Source organism: Asterias rubens, chromosome 8 (genome assembly GCF_902459465.1).
Source record: "Asterias rubens chromosome 8, eAstRub1.3, whole genome shotgun sequence".
In the NCBI taxonomy this organism is placed as follows: domain Eukaryota; kingdom Metazoa; phylum Echinodermata; class Asteroidea; order Forcipulatida; family Asteriidae; genus Asterias; species Asterias rubens.
Window position 1 is genome coordinate 5,183,290 of NC_047069.1, and position 22,461 is coordinate 5,205,750.

Sequence of the window (22,461 nt, forward strand, 5' to 3'; positions counted from 1 at the left end):
AAGAAAAAAAATTACGTTGGACCGGAAACCTTCACCCAAGATTTGTGTTTTGTGCGATAAGATCATTATTTTGATCATGAATGAGACTGAGCTCATCATTCCCTTCAAGGTTAACTCTTTCTTGGATGAAGTCTAGTTAAGGAACAAGATTATAAGATTAATTAGATGTTTGGGAGATGAACCGTGAGATTATATGGCATCAATTTGAAAGGTCCCGTCCATAAACTTTATCTGGTCATCAGGTCGATTTCACAGAACTCTTTCTAACTTTTGATTAATCTTAGGACTTCAAAGGATGAAATCAGTTCCATAGACATTAGGACGCAATGAACCCATGGACGAGTTACTGCTTCTAGCTCGAGATAGGATTAATCTTGGCAATTCGAGAAATCAGCTGCAGCTCAAATAAGTTTATCTTCATTGGCGGCAAAGTCACTTGTTTCTTGGTGATGAAGAAATTATAAAAATAATGGGGAAAAAAATATGCGATTGGTTTACTGAACACACACTTTCGAGTTACACTGTATTAAGTGCTCTCTACAAATGAGCTTTAGTAAACTGACAACTGGGAGAAAAAGTCTCAGCAATTTTTTTGGCGTTCTTGTTTCGAGGTGTGAGAAAATGGTTGCAGTGTTCGAGCGCGAGAAAGTCTCCCCTGAGGCGTGACTTCCACACCTAATGCTTGAGACTTGATAGGTCCGAGTCCATGACTCTTGTGACTTTCTAACAAAACAGAAACAATACAAATTGCACTCCTTAATTTAAAGCAAAATCACATAGTACGCAACAGGGCCCCATGGACTGAACTTATACAAGTTCTGTACGTCTTGATTTACGTACTGATCACAAAAATACATTTTTGACAAATAAAGGCATTGCATAGGCCTTATTATATCCTGTTTACATGGAGTTTTACTTATTAGAGCTATGTGTTCACGTGCTAATGACAGACAGCACCGTTTCCTTTGTTATCTTCAAAGCTTTGAAGATGTCACCATGGTGCGACCTCGATTTATAGTTTCAGCAGGATCACATCTTTTTTCCTGTAGATATGCATCTTTAAAAAGTGCTTTTTGCAATTATTTTTTGAAGATCTCTCTTTTAAATCAATTTATTCTGTCTTGAATTTTATTTATTGGTGTACAGTCACACGCGGCGACTGATGCCACCTCACCATGAACATTAGTGGTCAATAGGTTTACGTGTAAACGCCGTGTCGCCTGAAAAACAAATGCACTTCACCGAATAACACCCATTCTATTTCTATGGTCAATATGCACAAATTTACCCAAACCTCATAGGGTTGTAGCATTGTGTTTGCCATACCTCAAAAAGGCTCATGGAGTTGGAGGCAAAACTTACCGTATAACAGCATCGAGGAGATCTTGATCAAGAAAGTCGTGGTCTCGCTCCACTGAAGAGATGTCAATTGGAAATGTACACTCTAAATAGAAAGACAAAAAAACAAAGACATTTAGAAAGCATTCAGTCCTTGCATATTGGTAGATTTTATTAACATTGTCTGTGTGAAGCCTTCACCCAATTTCATAGCGCTGCTTAAAGTTAAGCAAATTTTGTAGCAGACAATTTTGCTAAGGTGCAAGTGTATTTCATAGGTAAGCAGAAAGATTTGGCAGCAAATTTTTGTGCTTATTGTAGCAGACAAATTTGCTAAGGTGCAAGTGTATTTCATAGGTTAGCAGAAAGATTTGGCATCCATATTGTTGTTCACTATCATTTATTTTTCGTGCAGTAAGCACCGGAAGGTTAGCACGCCTTTTCGTGTGCTAAGGGTTAGCAGCGCTATGAAATGGAAACCGTGCAGTAAGCACAAAATCGGCCGCTGAGCAGCTCCAGGAAATTGGGCCCTGGTGTTCATCAATGACTTTGTCACCCATAGCAGAGCTACACTAGTGGCGACCAATGTAACTTGGCTTTGTTTTTAAAAGGGCAAGGGCACCAAGGCATTTTCTCTGCAATAAAAGGGCACCCTATGAGGATATTTTAACTTACTACTGGAGCATTTCAAGGGTAACGAGGTAACAATCAGGGGGCATCGAGGCAGTCGCCCTCATCAGGACTGAACTTCAACAATAAACCAATCGGGCACACTCTAAAATGATGAATAGTTCTTGTTGAAATCCATCGTTGGGTCTAACCATCTTTAAGGTATGCATAACTTGAATTCTGCGTTCCTAAACTTTACCTCTGGTATTTGAAAACCATTTTTTTTTTTTACAAAACAGTTAAAGTTGAGGGGGAGTATAGGGTGAGTTTGAAAGCATCGTTAAACATCCATGAGGGGAATGTGAAGGTTATTATTTTCATTTGAAAAGAACAATAAGATTGTTACAGACTGTGACATACTGTTTGCGTCACTTAGTCCGTTGGGCGGGGAGCTGGAATTCTAGTTTCAAATATTCATCCATTCATTCAATGGTTTGTTAAAATTCTATTCAATTCGCTGCCAGCAGCAGAATTACATGAACAGTTACATAGTTAAAAAATTGGAGTAAAACATTACATTACTATTTAAAATTGCCTAAATCTCACACAGAAAAACTGAGAGGGAGAAGTACTGTACACTCCTATAGGGAGGAGAACAGTTACTTAAAATTAATTAATTAAACATATGAGTAAAACATTACAATCAAAATTAAAATGGCGAAATATCGCTCTGGATGTGAAACATTCCATAAAAATATTAACCGTATAGATAATGGATGAGCAGATTCTCGGAATGCGCAAGATAGCGTATATCCCGATGCGCACAATCTGCGTGCTGATACATGCACAATTCAGCTGATACACAACAAAAATTAACAACAACTATTTCAATTTTTCTATATTAAATTTTACACAAAAAACATCAAGAGAAAACCATTGTCTCAATTAAGCGTGCTTCAGCCAAACTTCATAAACTTTGGTCCAGAATGCCCCCCTGTTTTAATCAAAACGTTGGGAGAACACGGATGACCAGTTTCAGGAATAAAATGAATCCATTACAACCTGAGTGGGTACAGTGATTTTAAAGCACTATCATTTTATTTATGAAAAATAAACCCAGCTGATTCAGATTCTGATTTTCGGAAGTATCCCATAACAATTATCAATTTCAACCATGGAACTAATAAAAGAGACATTTCAGATGAACACTCATATGTTGTTAACCAATTACCAATTCAGCCTGTTTTTGTGATCTTGCGGTCAATGCATTTTAAGCTCATTTAGTTGACAAAATCATTGTTCATTTAATTGAATGAATCACCAAATCTGTGAGGATCAAATCTTTTTGTAAATGTTTCCTTGAATGTTTTTCAAAACAAATTTTGTCGTTGGAAACCTTTTCTCTAAGTAATCATTGAGGTTCACTTAATTGACAAACATTGCTCATTTAATTGAATCAGTCATAAAATCTCCAACAAATCCATAAGGATAAAGACTTTTTTATAAATGGTTCCTTGAATGTTTTCCAAAACAAATGTTATTGTTTGAACCTTTTTCTTCTTGTAAACAAAGTCTTCATTCTCTTTCTGACCAACTGACCCAAACAAGAACGACATGAACCGATAAGTCATCTGAGAAGTTCTTGTCAAAACTTTTAATCAAGCAGTAGTAGTCAATCTGCACTATTTAAGAGTAAATGCGACCGTCCAATCTAACTTAACCCTTACTCATTACTGACCTTCAAATACATCCAAAGAGTTCACTTTCAGAACAAAGATGACACAAACCCTTACCATTCTTCCCAATTTGATCCCAAATCCCTCAAATTTTACGACCCATTGTTGATACAATCAACACCCTACCACAACAATTCACAAAATAAGACCCAATTTCGTCCGCTCGTTGTTCAGACCCCAACCCGTCAATAATAGAAAGCTTCGCCGACCGCCATTCAGTATTTTAAGATCAGAATTGATCCCTGGTGTTAACATCAAAATTGGTTTATTATTCCACAGTAATGAAACTGAACCTCCATTGGCTTTTTTTAAACTCCGCCAATAAACTGGACACAACAGATTTTTTTGTAATTTAATCAGTGCGAGTTATGCACTTAGTGTTACGATACCCCGCCGGAAGGAAAAAAGGGTCGCCAGTCTACATTGTTGGCGGTATTACTTTGTAGTGTCAAACTCTAGTCACCTTCACCCCGGCAGGTTGACTTTACTAAAGAGGCGGACCATACACCACCCATGAATAAAATCATAGATAAAACCAACAAGGGGAAAACTACCCTCCCCCTACAGGTGCATGGTGTAAATGTAGCATTGCGGGGTAAGTAATTGATATACGCTGGCTACGAGGGAAAAAAACGTGGTGGCTATAAGGCCAAGTTAAAAATTGTAGCAGTTAATTGTCCGTTTTTTTTCCCAGAAAAGAGGATGAGGGCCCTTTTATTTTTATTTATTTCAAAGGTGGCCGGCAAGCGTTTTAATTCCAACTGGCCATCAATTCCAATTGACCACCAACACTTTTAAGTAGGTATTAGTTCTTAAAACTTTAACGAGAAAAACACAGAAAATTGTCTTTTTGAAGAAAAGAAAGAAAAAAAAGGGAAAAAAAAGAAAAAGGATGCGACCTCAAAAGGGAGGGGACGATTACCCTTTCGTTTTCATTGTTGCAACTTATTTTGTCTTATAAAAGTGAACTATTGTATCGAGACCTGACTGTCGGACAATGAGGTTACTATGAGTTTAATAACCTCTATCATGCAGATTTAGCATCTGTAACTAATTGCGACTGAATTTGGGGATATACTGAATGGTTCAATCTCAAGGACATTTATTATTCAGTATATCCCCAAATTCAGTCGCAATTAGTTACAGATGCTAAATCTGCATGATAGAGGTTATTAAACTCATAGTAACCTCATTGTCCGACAGTCAGGTCTCGATACAATAGTTCACTTTTATAAGACAAAATAAGTTGCAACAACAGTTTCCTTGGGGGGGCCAATTATAAAATCAGTACGCACATATAGGCCATGGGCCGAAGGGCAAAAAGTCCTCTAGAAATAGAACAATGCTGCAGCCCCAGGGGTGAAGGGGAGATCTATACATAAAATGTAGGGAATGGTGCCCTCTCCAAGAAAAAACAATGTTCTCATTAAAATATTGGTTCGCAAGCGAGAAATCCAAGATGGCGGCTATTTATTTGTAGACATTTTTAAGAAACACCCTAAAACAAACAGCTATTATACAAAAATGTTGTCCTGTTGCATAAAAACTATGATTTGGAAGGATTTCACAAACATGGAAAGTGCCTGTTTACAAAATGGCTGCAATTTTTTAGTTAAATAGCACATTTTTAGCAAAAAGTCAACAATGTACTATAAATACATGCACAACTTTTGCATGCAGTAATGAAATTTTGTTGAGCCAAGTATAAAGTTGTTAGTTTTCCCCAACTGGCATACATGAACTAGTTTTATATGCTTTGAAAAACCAGAAAACCAGAAACTGGGGGGGGGGGGACAATGTGCCCCCATTTAGCCCTGGTTAGCCACGCCCACAAAAAATCTCCAGAATTTCAAACATAACAATTACAAATGTACAAGTTTCCTGAAATATTATGAGGGGGGTTAAATATTTTTTGAATTGCATAATTTTTACAGTATGTACAGGTAAATGTAGATCATGGAATTGGCTCCAGTGTCTGTGTCCCCCCCCCCCTCCCTGACAGAGACTTTTTAGAAGGAACCGCTGGCATCAATATGGAATATTGGAATAAAGTGACGTTTCTCACTTTAATGATTTAGCTATTAAAGGGAAGGTCACATAGAAGTCATGGCTGACAAGAAAGCAAACCTGAACTAGCGCCCTGACTAGCCCAGCACAATTTTAAAGGGCAAGTTTATTCTCTAAGCCACCTACTGTGTTTGGAAAAGAAGAGTGAAATCATACTGTGAATTATAGGGAACACAGTGAAGCCACATAGACAGTTCTATTTGTAATTTTCACAAGACACAGGTGCGTCAAACAACTTTGTTAGTGTATGTAAAGGCCTTAAGACAAACAGAAAAAGTAAAACCGGTACATGCTCACAGTGTTTCAGATATCTGTAATAGTTAAGGCGCAATCATTGTAAAATGAAGAGCACTTTTATGGGACAGGCTATTCTGAAACTACTAGAGGCTTGTTTTTGTTATAAACGAACATTTGGACTGGAGAGAGGGAAGGGCGTTGGATAAGTGGTGGTGGGGGGGGGGGGGGGGGGGGAGAGAGAAAGGTGTGGTGAGGAACAGCATACATCTTCCATGAAGTTTCCCATATGTATGGTATGCCTAGAAACATTCCAAGTAAGATGTTGTAGTTTCTCATAACTTGTGAAATGTCATTTCTGTATTTAATAATAATTATTATTACGTAAAATTTAATGCCGGCATGTTATACATGTTTGAGTGCAAGGCATCAGTTCTTACTGCAGTTCTTACACAACGCTTCATTTATATGACTTGGGAGGTCAGATGGTTGAGTTTAATGGAGGGGGTGGGGGGTTGGGGGGGGGGGCAAGCCACAGGTTCGCTCAAACAGTCTCCAATCAATTAACGTTGTGTAGACTTGTGTGCAGGAAATTTGAAGGTTTTCCATTCTTCCTTATGTGTTGGACTCTAAGTGAAAGGTGATGAACATTCGTGTTTATATGTTGGGTTAATGTCTTAACCCTTTCACTTGAGTTTTGTTTCTCTTTGTGTTTATTCAGCCAAGTTTTGCTAACTTCTTGAGCCAGTCTTTTTCTGTAGGGTCTGGCAATCTAGATCGTATTATTTGTTTTATGTCAATTGTAGGCCAGCAGTGGTGGGGCTGGGAAGAGTTTTTTTGAGATTTATAAGCATTCCCTTCAAAGAGGTGCCAGTGTTTAAGGAGAGCCTGTTTAAGGGTGGAATGATGGATCTGTGCAAAGTATGGCAGGATGAACACGAGTGGGGGATTAGATTTAGTCGGTTGTTTTAAATTAGGTGAGGCAGCCAACATTGAGTTCCGGTGGTCTTCATTTACTTTACATGTAAGTGTGAAGCGGGTTAATTCTCCGTGTTGTAGCTAGTTCTGACAGTTTAGTCTTGAAGAAATTAACCTTCTCCTCATAGTCTTTTGAGTGTGTACATATAACATTTGTATCTTGTCGTTTCACCCTTAATAACGTTGCCAAATACTGATTTAGGGTGTGCTGAATCTCGAGCAAGATATTGGAATGTGTCTGCTTCATGTGTAGCTACTCGAGTATCCAGTTTCCCTTCTTTTTGAGAACGTTCTCCTTTGTAAAGGACAAGGTCTAAAAAGGCAACTTGTTGTTCAGATATCTCCGAGATGAATCAATGATGGATGCAAGTTGTTTAGCGTCCTAACGAAATCCTCTGCCCTGCTTCGGTTGCCATTGTAAATGATTAGAACATCATCTCTATATCTCATGTAGGACACTATTTCGGGGTTGTTCGGGAGAATTGTTTCTTTTTCGTATTTGAACAGAGTGATATCACATATTTCTGAAATGCATTCGCTACCCATTGCCACGCCCATCGTTTGTCTATAGTATACAAATATTGACTGCTTTGAGTGCTATGGTTAAAACTATGACTCCCGAGGTGATCCCGGAGCGTTCTTATATCCCGAGGCGAAGCCGAGGGAAAGTAGTACGCTACGGGGATCACCGAGGGAGTCATAGTTTTAACCGTTGCACGAGTAAAAGCAGTCAATATTTGTTTTATAACACCCCAAACATTTCTAAAATACTGTATTATTTAGTTACAGACCTGTATGCTACAGTTAATAGACTCTTAAAGGAGACCAATTAAGTATTAAAAAACCTAAGCCGGTGCTAATCTAAATTTATCTGGAAGACATCACCTCCAAATAATATTGAAAACAAGGTTCAAAAATAGACCAGAAACGTTTTAAAATAAATAACCCACAAGTAGATTTGCCTCAGGAACATTTTAATAACATTGCGGTGAACCAAATTAGAGGCACTTGACACCTTTTGGTAGTTGTCAAAGACCATTATTCTGACTTGGTGTATCCCACCCAACATACCCATAAAATAACAAACCTGTGAAAATTTGAGCTCAATTGGTCATCGAAGTTGCAAGGGAATAATGAAAGGAAAAACAAACATTGTTGCGCAAATTTTGTTTGTGTGCTTTCAGATGCATAATAAAAGGCTTCAGGCCTCAAGTCTTTTAATATTTATTTGAGTGAGAAATGACCTCTTTCTCAAAAACTACCTTACTTCAGAGCATTCAGAGGGAGCCGTGTTTCTCACATTGTTTAATACTACCAACAGCTCTCCATTGCTCATTACCATGACACTTTCATGCTAATAACTTTTGTTAGTGTCCAGTGCCTTGTAAGACACGTGACACTATTTGTAGTTGTACAAAATCAGTCTTCTCACTTGGTCAACATATGCATAAAATAACAAACCTGTGAAAATTTGAGCTCAATCAGTCGTCTAAGTTGCAAGATAATAATGAAAGAAAAAATACCCTTGTCACAACAATTTGGAAAATTTATTCTTTCTCGAAAACTACATACTACTTCAGAGGGAGCCATTTCTCACACTGTTTTATACAACCAACATCCCTCCATTGCTCATAACTATGTAACTTGTTATGCTAATAATTATTTTTGAGTAATTACCAAACGTGTCCGGTGCCTTTAAGGCTGTATAAAAAGCCATGGAAATCAGCATTGCACATGACCATGTATAACACCTTGAATAATTGGAAGAATGTTCCATCTCAAGGTTGGTTGGTTATGATCAGGGTCCTGCTGGGAACACTGTGCCATACAATCCTCACAGTGTGATAACTTAAAACAAACACAGGCAGCTCTCATTGTTACCAGCACTGGGTGTGTATGTTATTGTAGCATTGACAATGACATTGCTACAGTACAAAAGACGGAAACAACCTTGAACGGTGAAAGGGTTTCGATACCTTTTGTAGATCAAAGTTTTTTGGCCATTATATAAATCCCAACTCACTGTGAATGAAGAGTATGTAATAAAAGTTTCAGCTCTGCTTGTAGTCAGGTGAAAATTACAGAGCAGTATTTTCAACAGACTCCAATAGCGTTAATCCACTGTACATGCCGAGTTAATTTTTGTCTCACTTAGAATGAAATTATTTTAGTAAAACTGTTTAACTCATTTCTTAAAAAATACAGCACCTCAGCAAGTAATATTTTTAAGGAAGCTTTCTTCTATCATTATTTAGTTGAAGTTTAATGTCAGTTTGTGGCATTTGTGTGTGTTTTTTTGTCCCACAAAAAGAACCCAATGCGATACCAATGTTGACGTCACAAATTCGCAACAAATAATTTGCAACAGTTGAAATGTGCTCGACTCCTGCGAAACATTTGCCGCAAAAACAGCCAAGTGGCGTCAAAATATGCTTGGCACTCGCAGGATGTATGAACCAGGCTTAACTCCTTTTACAGTGACGTCTTCCAGAGTCAAGGGACTAGCATTGGTCTTATCACTTCAAGACCAAACAAGTGTGCATCTTCAAAGTCAACATATGTTGCTTGTGCTATTGTAATAACATTTAGTACTGGTGTTTAGGTTTTGAAGGGATATTTTTGAAACCTTTTTATGCAAGTTCAATCCAAAATAAGGTTAAAAGTCGCTCTTGGTACTGGGCTACAAGTAGAAAACATTGAAAGGGCAAGGAATTTTCTCTTTGGTAAAGGTCACCCTATGAGGAAATGGAGAGTTGTTGATAGTATAAAAAGACTTCTTGCAACTTTCACATATTACTTATGTTATGCATTCTTTAAAGCCATTGGACACTCTCGGAACAGACAAAAAATCAAAAGTTCACAAATTTACAAATAACTTGCAGGGTTTACAGAAGGTAATGGTACAGACTCTCTTGAAATATTACTCCATGAAATGCTTGACTTTTTGAGAAAACATTAAAACAATATCAATTCTTGATATTGAGAATTACGGATTTATTTTAAACACATGTCATGACACGGCGAAACATAGGGAAACAGGGGTGGGTTTTCCCGTTATTTTCTCCTCACTCCGATGACCAATTGAGCCTAAATTTTCACAGTTTTGTTATTTTATATATAAGTTGTGATACACAAAGTGTGGGCCTTGGACAATACTGTTTACCGATAGTGTCCAGTGGCTTTAACAGTGAATGTTTCTTGCCAAAGCTTAAAAAAAGGTAAGCTTAAAAAAACAGCGAAACTGTGATAAAAAACATTAGATTTTCTAGTGGATAACCTTGGCTTGTTTATAACTTAATAATTTCCCTTTAATAAAACCTCAAACTTTATATTTCTGTAAGAGCAAACAAAATGCTTGAACCTAAATTGAACAAAAACATCTTTCGTCGTTTTGTTTATTCAGTGGGGACAAAGTACAAACAAACTTCTTTTTTTTTTATCAGTTCAAGATCGTGATACAAGTTCAGAAAAATGCCATTAATTAAACATTAATAAAAACCAGTATGGTGATTAAGAATTGAGTATTTTTGTCTGTCTAAAATTTGCAATCCGTTAGAGACACAAAAATGAGGGAACTTGTCATGTCAGGCATGATATTTTGCCTTTGTATTTTTTCTAGACTTTTCAGGCTGTTTAATCACAATTTTCAATGGGGGAAAAAAAAATGATCGGAAATCAGACTAAAGTAGGAGAATATCATGCCTGCAAGGCAGCTCTTTGCATTTCTTGTAGACCTGCATTACTGGAGAACTATATTTTTCCTCCCTATATAATAATAACTGATTAACAGTAACCCAAAGGCTTATATGCAATGTTTGCACTTGACACACGTATACACGCACAGTGACTGTGTATAGAGTCATAGTATCTTTACTATGGTGCAAAGTTTTGCTGGTTGCCATTTCTATGCAGTTGAGACCCGAGGAACATGTCCAACCCATTTGGGAATTAATTGAGGCCAAAAAAGTATTTGATTTTCTCGTTACAATAATAACCTAAAGGTAAATGTGGATAAATATGTCAATATTTGCCCAGAACCCAAACAAAAACCAGCACTAAACTTTATTAAGACAGTTATTTAAATATTTTCTTTCTGTGGTGGACATGTACTCAGGTGAAAAAAAAAAGAGAAAAAAAAGGGCATAATTGCACCCACAAGACCGCAAAGGAAACTGTTCTCTCTATATTTCCTTATGTCCTCCAAAAACAAACCAGATAATAATACCAGTACTAATTAGTTAATGTTTCCTTACAAACAGTGAGTGGATTAGAGAATGCTGCAACCAGTACATGTGTTAAACACAGGAAGTGGGTACTGGAATATTTGACTTCTAATCAACCCTGAAGTCACAACAAAAGCATCCTCACATACTTTTCCTTTCACAATTTTTGTTCCTGTGGGTGTGTCCTTGTCCAGAGCACAAACTGCTTTCAATAAAGAGAACAGTGGCACTAATTGGAGGCGAAAAGGTCCCCCAAACAGGTGACAGGATTCTGAGGTCAGTCTGTAGGCGCTCTGGGATCAGGCTAATTGGGGTTGCTTGCTAAGAAACTGGCCAAGAATGAAGCTATCATCTTGCCACTGGATAATATACTTGTAACCTTTCAACCTCTCCGAAAGCAACAATATTTTAATAAAGAGACTACCGATAACTCTTAAAAGGAAATCTTAATTCTTAAGTGATTACGTGGAAAGTGAACACAGCACAAGATGACAACAGGATTTAGTGTGATAAAGAAAATTTCCTGTCGGAAACTTTCAAAAGAAGCCCCACTTAAAGGCACTGGGCACTTTTGGTGATTACTCAAAATAATTGTTAGCATAGAAACTTACTTGGTAACGAGCAATGGAGAGCTGTTGACAGTATAAAACATTGTGAGAAACGACTCCCTCTGAAGTAACATAGTTTTTGAGAAAGAGGTAATTTCTCACTCAAATTCGACTTCAGGCCTGAAGCCTTTTACAAGGCATCTGAAAGCACACACATTTGTGCAACTAGGGGGTTTATCATGTCATTATTCTCTTGCAATTCTGATGACCAATTGAGTCAAAGTTATGTTCACAGATTACAATACACCAGGTTGGAATACTGGTCTTTTTAAAGTGCCTTTAATTACGTGCGAAAAGTGGTAACAAGAAGGGCCAATAGTGAGAAAAAGAAAATTCACTGTCAGTTTATTTTCGAGGGAAGCACCACTTAAAAAAAACAAAACACATTTGGTGTTTTGAATTACCTGTCCCTGTAGGCCTGAACATGTAATAAGCCTAAATCAAATGAATGAATTAACAGGTAACATGCAAGGACACTATTCAGTAGTAAGTCTCATGTAATTTATTTTATTTTCAGTTGAAAGAGTTACCCTGAGATTGCTCATTGCTCATTGAGCAAGGGGTCAAACACTGTTCGTTTCACGGTATAATAGAAACTAATAAGGTCAGGCCCCCCCCCCAGGCTGGAGAACAAAAAGCACAAGCAGAATCTGTTTTCCATTTTGATCTGTTGGTACACACGCTGAATAAAAAATGCCAATTTCTCTTGAAAGCCTGCCCCAGTTTTTTGTTTATGGTGTGATAAAAAATGCAGCCAAACAATCTGTTCAAACTGTTTTATCTGTAGAAATTAGGGTGGTAGAGAAAACTCTTTGAAGATATGAAATAGGGCGTGTAATTATCTTTAGAATCAATTAAGTCTCTTGAAAATCTGTCCGAACTATGAAAGTTCCCTTTTAATCATCAAGTCAAATTGTGGAAGTTTATGGTATATTATTACGCCCACATCATTTATTTCAAGGAGAACTAAATATTCATTTCAAAAGGTTGTAGCGTTTTGAGATATTGCCGAAAGTCTGGAGCAAATATTTTCATGGAGGAAGATTAATCTCTAATAGGAATAACCAGCTCTATGGGAATACAAAACGCTTCTCAGATTCAAATTTCGGGGCATAGAAACTTATGTCTTTTTACATACATAACTACATTACTTCGCAAAGAAATGTTGATCAAATCCTTTATAATGTTGAAAGCTGCTCTACGCTTCATAACCACAAGAATTCATTCCCATTCATTTCAAAAGAGTGATTGTCAAACACATACAGTACCGTCCCTATAAGGAGGGCAGAGGGATCGATTTGCCCAGAATTGTACACAGATACAAATACTAATACCAATTTTTTTATAATTTTGTTACTTTCTGTCGGATTAATTTTCTTCCTGCTGTTTCCCGAGGTTTCGTCACTAATTTTCTCAAATCAGGAAAGGGAGTTTCGCCTTCCCAGGGACCTAAAGCCAAGACAGAGCAACCATTCCGAAATAACCAGATACAGATTACAAATACTAGTACCGATTTTTAATACAGAATCTTGCCGTTTTCTCTGTAGTGCGGAATTAATTTTCTTCCAGCTGTTCCCCGAATTTCCGCCACTATTTTGCCCCAATCCGGAAGAGCATTTTCCCGTGTTCTGCTTTCCCAGGGACGTACAAGTACAGCCAGAAAAAACCATTCCGAAGTAACCCGTTCATGTTAATGTGTTTGTTTAATCAGTCCCGAACATTACATCAGAGGTGGATGACTTTCTAGAAGTACCTGGATAGCAACCTGACAAGGATTTTCATTTAAACCAATGATAGTTCTCTGAAAACAAGGGATTTGTGGCTCAAGGACATTTCCCAATTACAAATATTATCTTGGAACAGTACACCTGATACATCTCGCTGTATACCTCTGGTTTTTTTTATTATTTATGTTTCATGGAAAGTTTAATTAAAACTGTGATTCCCATGGTGAATGGTGCCCACCAGCAACACTTAATGAAAATTTCTTTCTCGAAAACTACGTTACTTCAGAGGGAGGTGTTTCTCACAATGTTTTATACTATCAACCTCTCCCCATTACTTGTTACCGAGAAAGGTTTTATGCTAATAATTATTTTGAGAAATTACCAATAGTGTCCACTCCCTTTAAACCGCACATTGTAATAATAAGTATGTTTGGCGCACAGTAGCACATCATATCAGTCCGACCCCATTCATACAGGCCTGATACTTCACAAAGGCAACGGAGGCGATTGCCTCAATGCCCCCTCGTCATTGCCTAGGTGCTCACTATAATGCTACAAGAAAATAATTACAATTTCCTCATAGGATGCCCTTTACAAAGGAGAAAAAGCCTTGGTGCCCTTGCCCCCCCCCTTTTTTTAACGAAGCATACATACTTGTTCATGACACCACACACAAGGTTAAATTTTGCGTCAAATTTATAGCACATTGTTGACTTCATGCATGAAGAAGAAAAACAGTCTGTATCAACTCTTAAAAATAAAAAAAAGAACTATACATGAATGTGTTTGTATGAATTGACCACAACAAGATCTAGGTAGACAGGTTTTGTTTGCTTTTATGGCAATTAAGTAAGGAGAATTACTTTTGATAAGGGGAAATTATTCACATGCCATGGGAAAAACTTATAACCAGTATTATTATTTTTGTCTAGACCAGGACACAAAAGCATCCCGGTAGGGGCTGTTCATCCGGCGCCCCATGCAAAGAAAACATGACAAGATAAATAATAGTAAGCAACGAAAACATTGAGAAATGTACATCAACAAAACTATCATTTCATAACTCATGAAAATAGTGTCACGAAAATATACACAATGGTAGCATATTTTTGATATTGACAATGGAGATAGGATTTCAAACAGGTGTCAGGGTGATCATAAACTTGGAGTGGCTTGGACCTAACCTCACATATTTCAGTTGCTATGCCGGACAAGAGATCACTTATAACGCACGACTATCCATAACGAGTTAGACTTTGATCGACGTTCGTCCAAACTCTCAATAATAATAGTTCCAATCATATATTACAACTTATCACACAAAAATGTGAAGATTTGTGTAAAGAAATTTGACACAGATTGTCACAAGTGATTAATTGCGTGACAGTTTGAGAATTTGAAAGATTTATTGTTTGTTCAAAAGAAAATGTCCCCCTTGTAGATTAGCTAAAAGTGTGTCCCCACAAATAGCTTTGATGTAAAACCAAACATCTGTGTAGCCTTAGAAGGGGGAAGTGATTTGACATTCATGTGTAAAAAAAAATATGCTGTAATATTTGAGTGAGAAACGTCCTCTTTCTAAAAAAACAACTATGTTACTTCAGAGGGAGCCGTGTCTGACAATGTTTTAAACTATCAACAGCTGCCCATCAGCCCTTTTGATGTATGGCTGACACTATAGCAGTGCACCGTTTGGTTTGGGTGTCTACATACAAATTTACTTAACACAAATAGTGTCATATGAGTGTGTTCACCAAATCTCAAAATGGCTTATTGCTCATAACCAAGTTAGCTTTTATGCTAACAATTATTTTGAGTTTCAGTGCCTTTAAAGAAAGTGGAGAAGACCTCAACCTCGTTCCCAGGGGTGATCGATCTCACCGCGCCATTTTTTCCCAGCATGCCTTGCTCGATCATAACCCCTGGGGTGCGTTTAGGCAACCCCAACCAAAAACTGTTTCTGACGTCACAACCAAAACGGTAACCGAGCTCACAACTCGGTTGTCGTTCAGTCTGAACAGCAGAACCAACGACCAACAACCGAAACAGTTTTTGGTTGGGGTCACCAAAACGCACTCCAGGAGTTGGCAAATTTAAATGTGCTATATCCTAGAACGTTTAAATGAGCCATGAATGAGCGTACATATTCATTATTCATTATTTACTATGCGCACACGCATGTCTTTCGTCTTAAAGAATGTTTTTGTTTTGAAAAAACGTGTTCGTGTCATAAAAATGTCTTATATCTACGTGCGCACGCACTTGACATCTAATGCATAACCAATTTTCTGAGCCAATCAGCGTTGTTTCCCAGTACATCCCTCTCAGGGGTTAGTGACGAGAGGTATGGATACGGCGCGCTGCCCATGGTAGCGAGGCTGAGAAGACCTGGGATATATAAATATGCAAGGGTAATCAATAACTTACCTTCAAACATCTGAGCATATTGTGGGAAGCCGGCAGCTCTAAGCCATTGACATGTTTCTGCAGCTTCAATTTCTGTATACAAGAAGGAAAAAAATAACAATGCATTTAATTCTAATACACTTTAAAGAGAATCAATTTGAACTCCTGTACCAAAAAGTAAGAACAGCATGGTCTACATGTAATTTCTTCATCAATAGTAGTAAAACATAAAATATACTCGCAAGAGAATTCTCCTCAGCATTTTGTATACAATTCCACACGTTCATGATACATTTTTTTAATACAATCATTTACTTTCAAGATTTACAAATATCTACTCGAATCTTCACCTTCGGGAAAAAAAACATTAAAAAAAAACAAGTTGCCCTGTAGACACATTCCAGGCGAACAGAGACAAAGTTATCAACTCTTCATATCGGGAAACGCCTTAAAACTTTAAGGCAGATGAACTTATAAAAAAAATATTTAAAAAAATACTCCCAGGCCTGCAGAGAAGAAATTCAACCCCAAAGTAGAGAGCCAGGGAAGAAGGCTTTTAAAGACATCGGACACTAAATTGGAAACCGTCAAAGACCAGTCTTCTCACTTACTGTATCTGAACTTATAATAACAAACCTGTGAAAATTTGAGCTGAATCGGTCAACAAAGTTGCCAGACAATAATGAAAGAAAAAACACCCTTGTCACACAAAGTTGTGTGCTTTCAGATGCTTGATTTTGAGACCTCAAATTCTAAATCTGAGGTCTCAAAATCAAATTTGAGGAAAATTACTTCTTTTTCGAAAACTTCAGGGGGAGCCGTTTCTCACATTACTTTATACTATCAACAGCTCTCCATTACTCGTTAACAAGTAAGGTTTTATACTAATAACAATTTTGAGTAATTACCAATAGTGTCCACTGCCTTTAACATCCCCTACATGTACATTGTTCCTATCTCTCCGCTATCTTGCTGCGTCATTGCTTTGGTGCCCTTGAAATGCTCCAGTACAAAATTTAAATTTCCTCATATCTTAGTGATGCACTTTACAAAGGAGAAAATGCCTTACAACAGAGACAAAGTTATCACTTTTACAAATCAGGAAACGCTTTAAAACTTTAAGATTGATGAACTCATGTAAAGAAACAAGAAAAATCTTCCAAGGCCAGCAGAGAAGAAATTCAATCCCACTTGACGATCTGACACATCGCCAAAGCAGAGAGCTTGGGAAGAAAGCTTTTAACGTCTTAAATGTTTCTATCTCCGCTATCTCACTACGTCATGTGGAGGTGAGAGGATAAGGCCACAGCATCCCAGCCTCATATAACAGTATCTATGATGTTATGATTGCTGCTTACTTCTTCTTATTAGATATTTGAATAATGCCAGCTGTGTATCATCAGCACTTACTGATTACTGTTATTCAAAGGGCTTTGTGTTTATTCAGCAGCCCAGCAGGACCCATCCACTCAGTCAGAAACATCAACTAGTCAGAAACGACTGCAATAACAGTAACCTTTTTCGCTGTAATCATTTATCAAAATTGTCGGTCAAATTACTGTAAGCTCAAAGTCCATGTCATCCTTTAGGAAACTTTATACTTGATACTGTTAGTCTTTTTAAGGATATCACCATTTCCAGATGAGCACTAATCGAATTGAATTTTCGTCAAAAATACATTGTTTTGACTACGACCATACTGCGTTGATTACTATGGTTCTCGTCCGATCATTGAAGTTAAGCAACATCGGGCCCAGTCAGTACTTGGATGGGAGATCCGCTCGGTCAGTTGATGTTTTTTTTTCTTTCTTTTTTACTTACTTATTTCTTTATATAAATAGCTTCGTTTATAGTATGTTTTCAAGGCGTTTTCAACAAATATTTCCCTTCTGGTTAGTTAGTCTCTTCTCCAGTCGTCATTATTCACAAGTTCTTATGTCCTCAACCACAATAGCTATTTAGACAATCTATAGGCCTATATCAAATGAAAGGGCTTTTCGTACGTTGTCTGTTTTCAAGGCGTTTCAACATTCAACAAACATTTCTCGTCCGGTTAGTTAGTCTCTTCTCCAGTCGTCATTACTCATCAGCTCCTATTTCCTTAACCACAAAAGCTATTTTGACAATCTATACATCATATGAAAGGGCTTTACGTACTTCACAAAAATGGGTATGTTGGTGACCTTCTCTTGACCTTTTGACCTGTCTAAACCGGAAGTGCATGTAAAATGCTTTGAATATGCGTTACTTCTTGGAATTGTCGCTTTGTAATTTCCACTAGGCTTGTATTTTTGTACTCCCGGATGCCGAACACCTTGTTTTTGTTATGACAAAAACTTAAGTCTAGTTTTCTTTCCTTTTCTTCTTGTATAGTCTAAAGACAGTCTCAAAGTATTTCACACACTGGATAATTCTCCTAAAAAATTTGACTTTCTTTCCTTTTCTTCTTGTACAGTCTAAGTCTCAAAGCCTTTCACACACTGGATAACTCTCCTGAAAATTTGACTGACCATTCCACACCCATGAATGTTTGACCCTGGCAAACTCTCCAAGGAAAAACCTAACCAGGTCAACAACAAAAAAACTAACCAGGTTAAATATGTGCGAGTACGGGGCTAAGAAACATACATTATGGTGCTGGATTTTGGTTTTGGGAAGGATGGATCCTACAAGCATGCGAGTTACTACACATGAACAAAAGAGGAAAAGAGAATACCAGGCAAGAAAAAAGGAGGAAAATAGAACATTCCTATCCTTGTGTACACAGAAAGTGAAGAAAAAATGAGGAAAGTCAAAACCCCAACAGAGGAAATCAGCTGAAAAGAGGAAGTCTCACATGCCTGATCCTAGTAAACCACTCATGGCTTCCTTGTGGTATTTTTGTTGTAGTTGCAATTCATGTACTAATACCAACTAACAGCTAATCTATAAATTGAACAGTAGTACTAAGTGTACTGTTTTAAACAATATTGAGTCACGGAAAACAAATATGAATATTTGACATACATACATACTGTACACAGCAGCTGTTTTAGGGTCCATTGTTCAGTACATTAAAAATGAAAAACGGAGTCTGTAGAACTTGTGGGAAGTAATCTACCAACTTTGATTTTGACTGAAGTTCTGAGGAACTTATATGAACCAGGGAAGCAAGACTATAGAAGAACCTTGCCGATTCATTCAGCACAAAAGAAACTCATCATGAAACGCGTAGATGGTCAATTGGCCCCGAGCCAGACCCCTACATTATTAATGGCATTGGGTCGTTCACCGCATACCACCACAATTGATTGGCTCATTCAAACATGCATGGAACAGATATATCATTAGCGGAGCTTAGCGATTTATTTACTTTTTCGTATTGATTTCCATTTCAGTGCACTTCTGAGAGAGTGTACAAACACAAGAAAATTAGTTGAACAATGGAACTCGGGTGAAAAACCGCCATAGGGAACAGTGATGAACGGCCCTTTGATGAAGCACTTATTATTGAATTCTTTTATTTTCTCAATCCTTCAGAGTGCATTAAATACTCATGAAGATCTTCACATGGCCTTCGTCGAGAAAAAAAAACAGGAAAAGAAAAAAAAAAATGGAAAATATTTTTATAAAAGCGGGGGAGATTTTACTACCAGATGATTGTCGCATGAACTTCAATAAACTTTTATACATTCCAATACAAAAAAAATATACAAAACACGAGAAGGATAACAAAGAACAACTCACAATGAAAAGCCAATCTGTATTATTCACAAAGAAATGCATTCTGGTGGTAAACAACATCACATAGTGTAGATCGACTAGATCACATTTTCACAAAATATATACCGTTTAGAAGCCTTTATAGAAGTACAAGTGAACAAGACAGCAATGCAATCATAGTCTGATAAGTTTGATGACTAAAATGGTACAAAAGAAGTTTAGAAAAAGTACATGGGAAGACCGTGGTAGATCCCTAGTAACTCCCACATGACAATCATGTGTCAACTTCTACTCAAAAGATAAACTCGGATTTAAGTCTGCCTATCTGAACACTTCATCACAAAAAGCTACCATTAATCACTGTTCCTTTTCGATAATTCACAGGCATTTACAGTCTCCTGACAATGACTAGAGCAACCTAGTTGAAATGTTGAGACCATTTAAGAACTCACTCCCCAATGGTGAAGTTATACCAACCACTAGACTTAATATGTAGTAGTCCCGGCCGACTTTCTACCTTCCGCCCAGGTAGCAGTTAAAAAGCAGGACAGTTCTCTTCAGAACTGAGAAGCCTCCCGGATTCCGAAAATCTACTTCGCTTTAGTGGAATATAAAGCAAGACAAGTTCTTTATAAAGAACAAAACCAACCTAGCATTTGGCAGGTAGATACATGTACACACATGGTGTTACCGCCAACGAAATATAACATACCGATACTTCATCATGCAATGCCGCAAATCCCATATAACATTGATGACTAAAATGTTAAAACCAAAGTTTTGAAAAAGTACACAAGGAAAACATTGTAGTAGATCCTTGTTAATTCCCAAATGACATATGACAATCCCACTCAATCGATAAACTGTGAGTTAAGTCCGACTATCTGAAAAGCTTCCATTAATCACTGTGCCTTTAAAGAAACTGGACACTATTGGTAATTGTCAAAGACCAGTCTTCTTACTTGGTGTATCTCGACATTATTATGCATTAAATAACAAACTTGTGAAAATTTGAGCTTAATCGGTCGTCGAAGTTGCGAGATAATAAGAAAAAACACCCTTGTCACACAAAGTTGTGTGCTTTCAGATGCTTGATTTTAAAACCTCAAATTCTAAATCTGAGGTCTCGAAATCAAACTCATGGAAACTTACTTCTTTCTCAAAAACTACTCCACTTCAGAGTGAACTGTTTCTCACAATGTTTTATACTATCAACCTCTCCCCATTACTCAACCATTACCAAGTAAGGTTTTATGCTGATAATTATTTTGAGTAATTACCAATAGTGTCCACTGCCTTTAAGCTTATTCACATGTACGTAGGCCTACACCTATCAAGGAGAAAAAAAAAAAACAATGTATGAATTACCACATCGTATCTGGCGCAACAGCAGGCTCTCCCTTCTTTTCCATTCATAATCCTTCATGTCCTCACAGCTTTTCGATCCCAACATACGGAGCAGCGGTGATCCTTCCCCCAAATATTGACAACTACATGTATTTGTTCATCCAACACACCAGCAGTGCCACTGATGGGAGTACAACTACCATGCACCGAGGATGTGAAACCCGAACTACAGGTACCAATTTACTAATTGACCTGTTGGCTGCCGCTGCAGAGTGCGTGGTTTTAGGTCGTGACCGTGAATCCTGTACTGTTATTTCACCATTCACCACAGCATACACGTAGACACTACACCCCAAAATACACCTATCCTGTGTGGACTATCCGGAAGTTTACAACACACCAATAATGACAGGTAATAACTGTTACACCATATCTCCTCAGTGGGAGTTGTGCGTCCAGTGTGTAGTGAAGTTAAGTCCACTGTGTGTGGAGTAACCCTGGGCCAAGACATATCCAAGCATTTATCTGGTCTTTATCATGCTAATGACCAAGGGGACAATACCTGGTGGGCAGTGCCAAAGTAATGCCTAAAGAATGCAGGTGCGTAGAGCACATGGAACGGCTGAAAAATGAAAGGAGCCAGGCTAGCGTGAAGCCGGGTTCAAGTACAGAAAATGCGTGGAGGCCACCAGTTATCATAATCACCAACAAATACAAATACTTAATATCACTGGAAAACCACAACAGAAAATAAAAAAGGTGCAACAGCTAACCACCTCTGCGATTTGCATCAGTTACCTTTTCAAATTTACTTCAGACAACAACAAAATAGCGGCTGAGTTAAGTGTGTGGGGAAAAAACACAATCAGGTCCTTTTCTAACTCTGGTATGTCAGTACTTTATCCATTAACATTGTTTCGAAAATAACATGGTAAATAAAAAATATATAACAACCCAACTCAACCTATCCAAAACGTTTTAATGAAAAGTTGTTGTGTCGACCATTATGAAATATTTGTGGGTAACAGTGTATATAACACAAACTCACAGTAAAATAAGTTACGATTTTGTTTACCAAAAGGGGGGCGGAGGGGTCTTAAAATGTTGCACTACTGTTTCATTGAAAGTTTCAGAGAAACTGTGTACTGTTTGGAACTTTTCTCCTATAACATGTTTATTATCAATGACTTGACTCACAGAAATTAACCTTTGGTACAGCAAACACATCACAAAAAGACCACAAACTTCACAGGAAGTTGTTTACAAAATGACACACATACATTGTAGATGTAGGTACACAAACTGCTCAATTTGTTATCAATTCAACACAAACGTCCATAAAATGGTCATAAACACTGAAGTGGCTGCTATCTACAAGTAGTTATGCCCTTGTGTTCCAGTGACCCCCTACCACTTTACAAGGTCTTTTCGCACATTACGATTTAAATTTCTCTATAAAATTGAGCAATCGGAGATGATATAACGG

At 37.5% G+C, this 22,461-nt stretch overlaps 1 protein-coding gene across 2 annotated transcripts in view; it reads right to left on the reverse strand.

The window, feature by feature from the left end:
- Positions 1-21,214, reverse strand: part of LOC117293455 (rho GTPase-activating protein 7-like) — a 57,672-nt gene extending 36,458 nt beyond the window's left edge. Inside the window, exons 1-3 of one of the 2 annotated variants that reach the window (XM_033775794.1) lie at positions 20,997-21,214; positions 15,948-16,019; positions 1,363-1,444 (exon numbers count right to left, since the gene is read on the reverse strand). In XM_033775794.1, coding sequence (XP_033631685.1) covers positions 1,363-1,444; positions 15,948-16,019; positions 20,997-21,081 — 239 coding nt within the window. In that variant the 5' untranslated portion in view covers positions 21,082-21,214. Of the gene's footprint in view, positions 1-1,362; positions 1,445-15,947; positions 16,020-20,996 lie in introns of those variants that run through there. The other variant, XM_033775795.1, reaches the window with a different exon arrangement.
- Between the last annotated feature and the right edge of the window lie 1,247 nt (positions 21,215-22,461).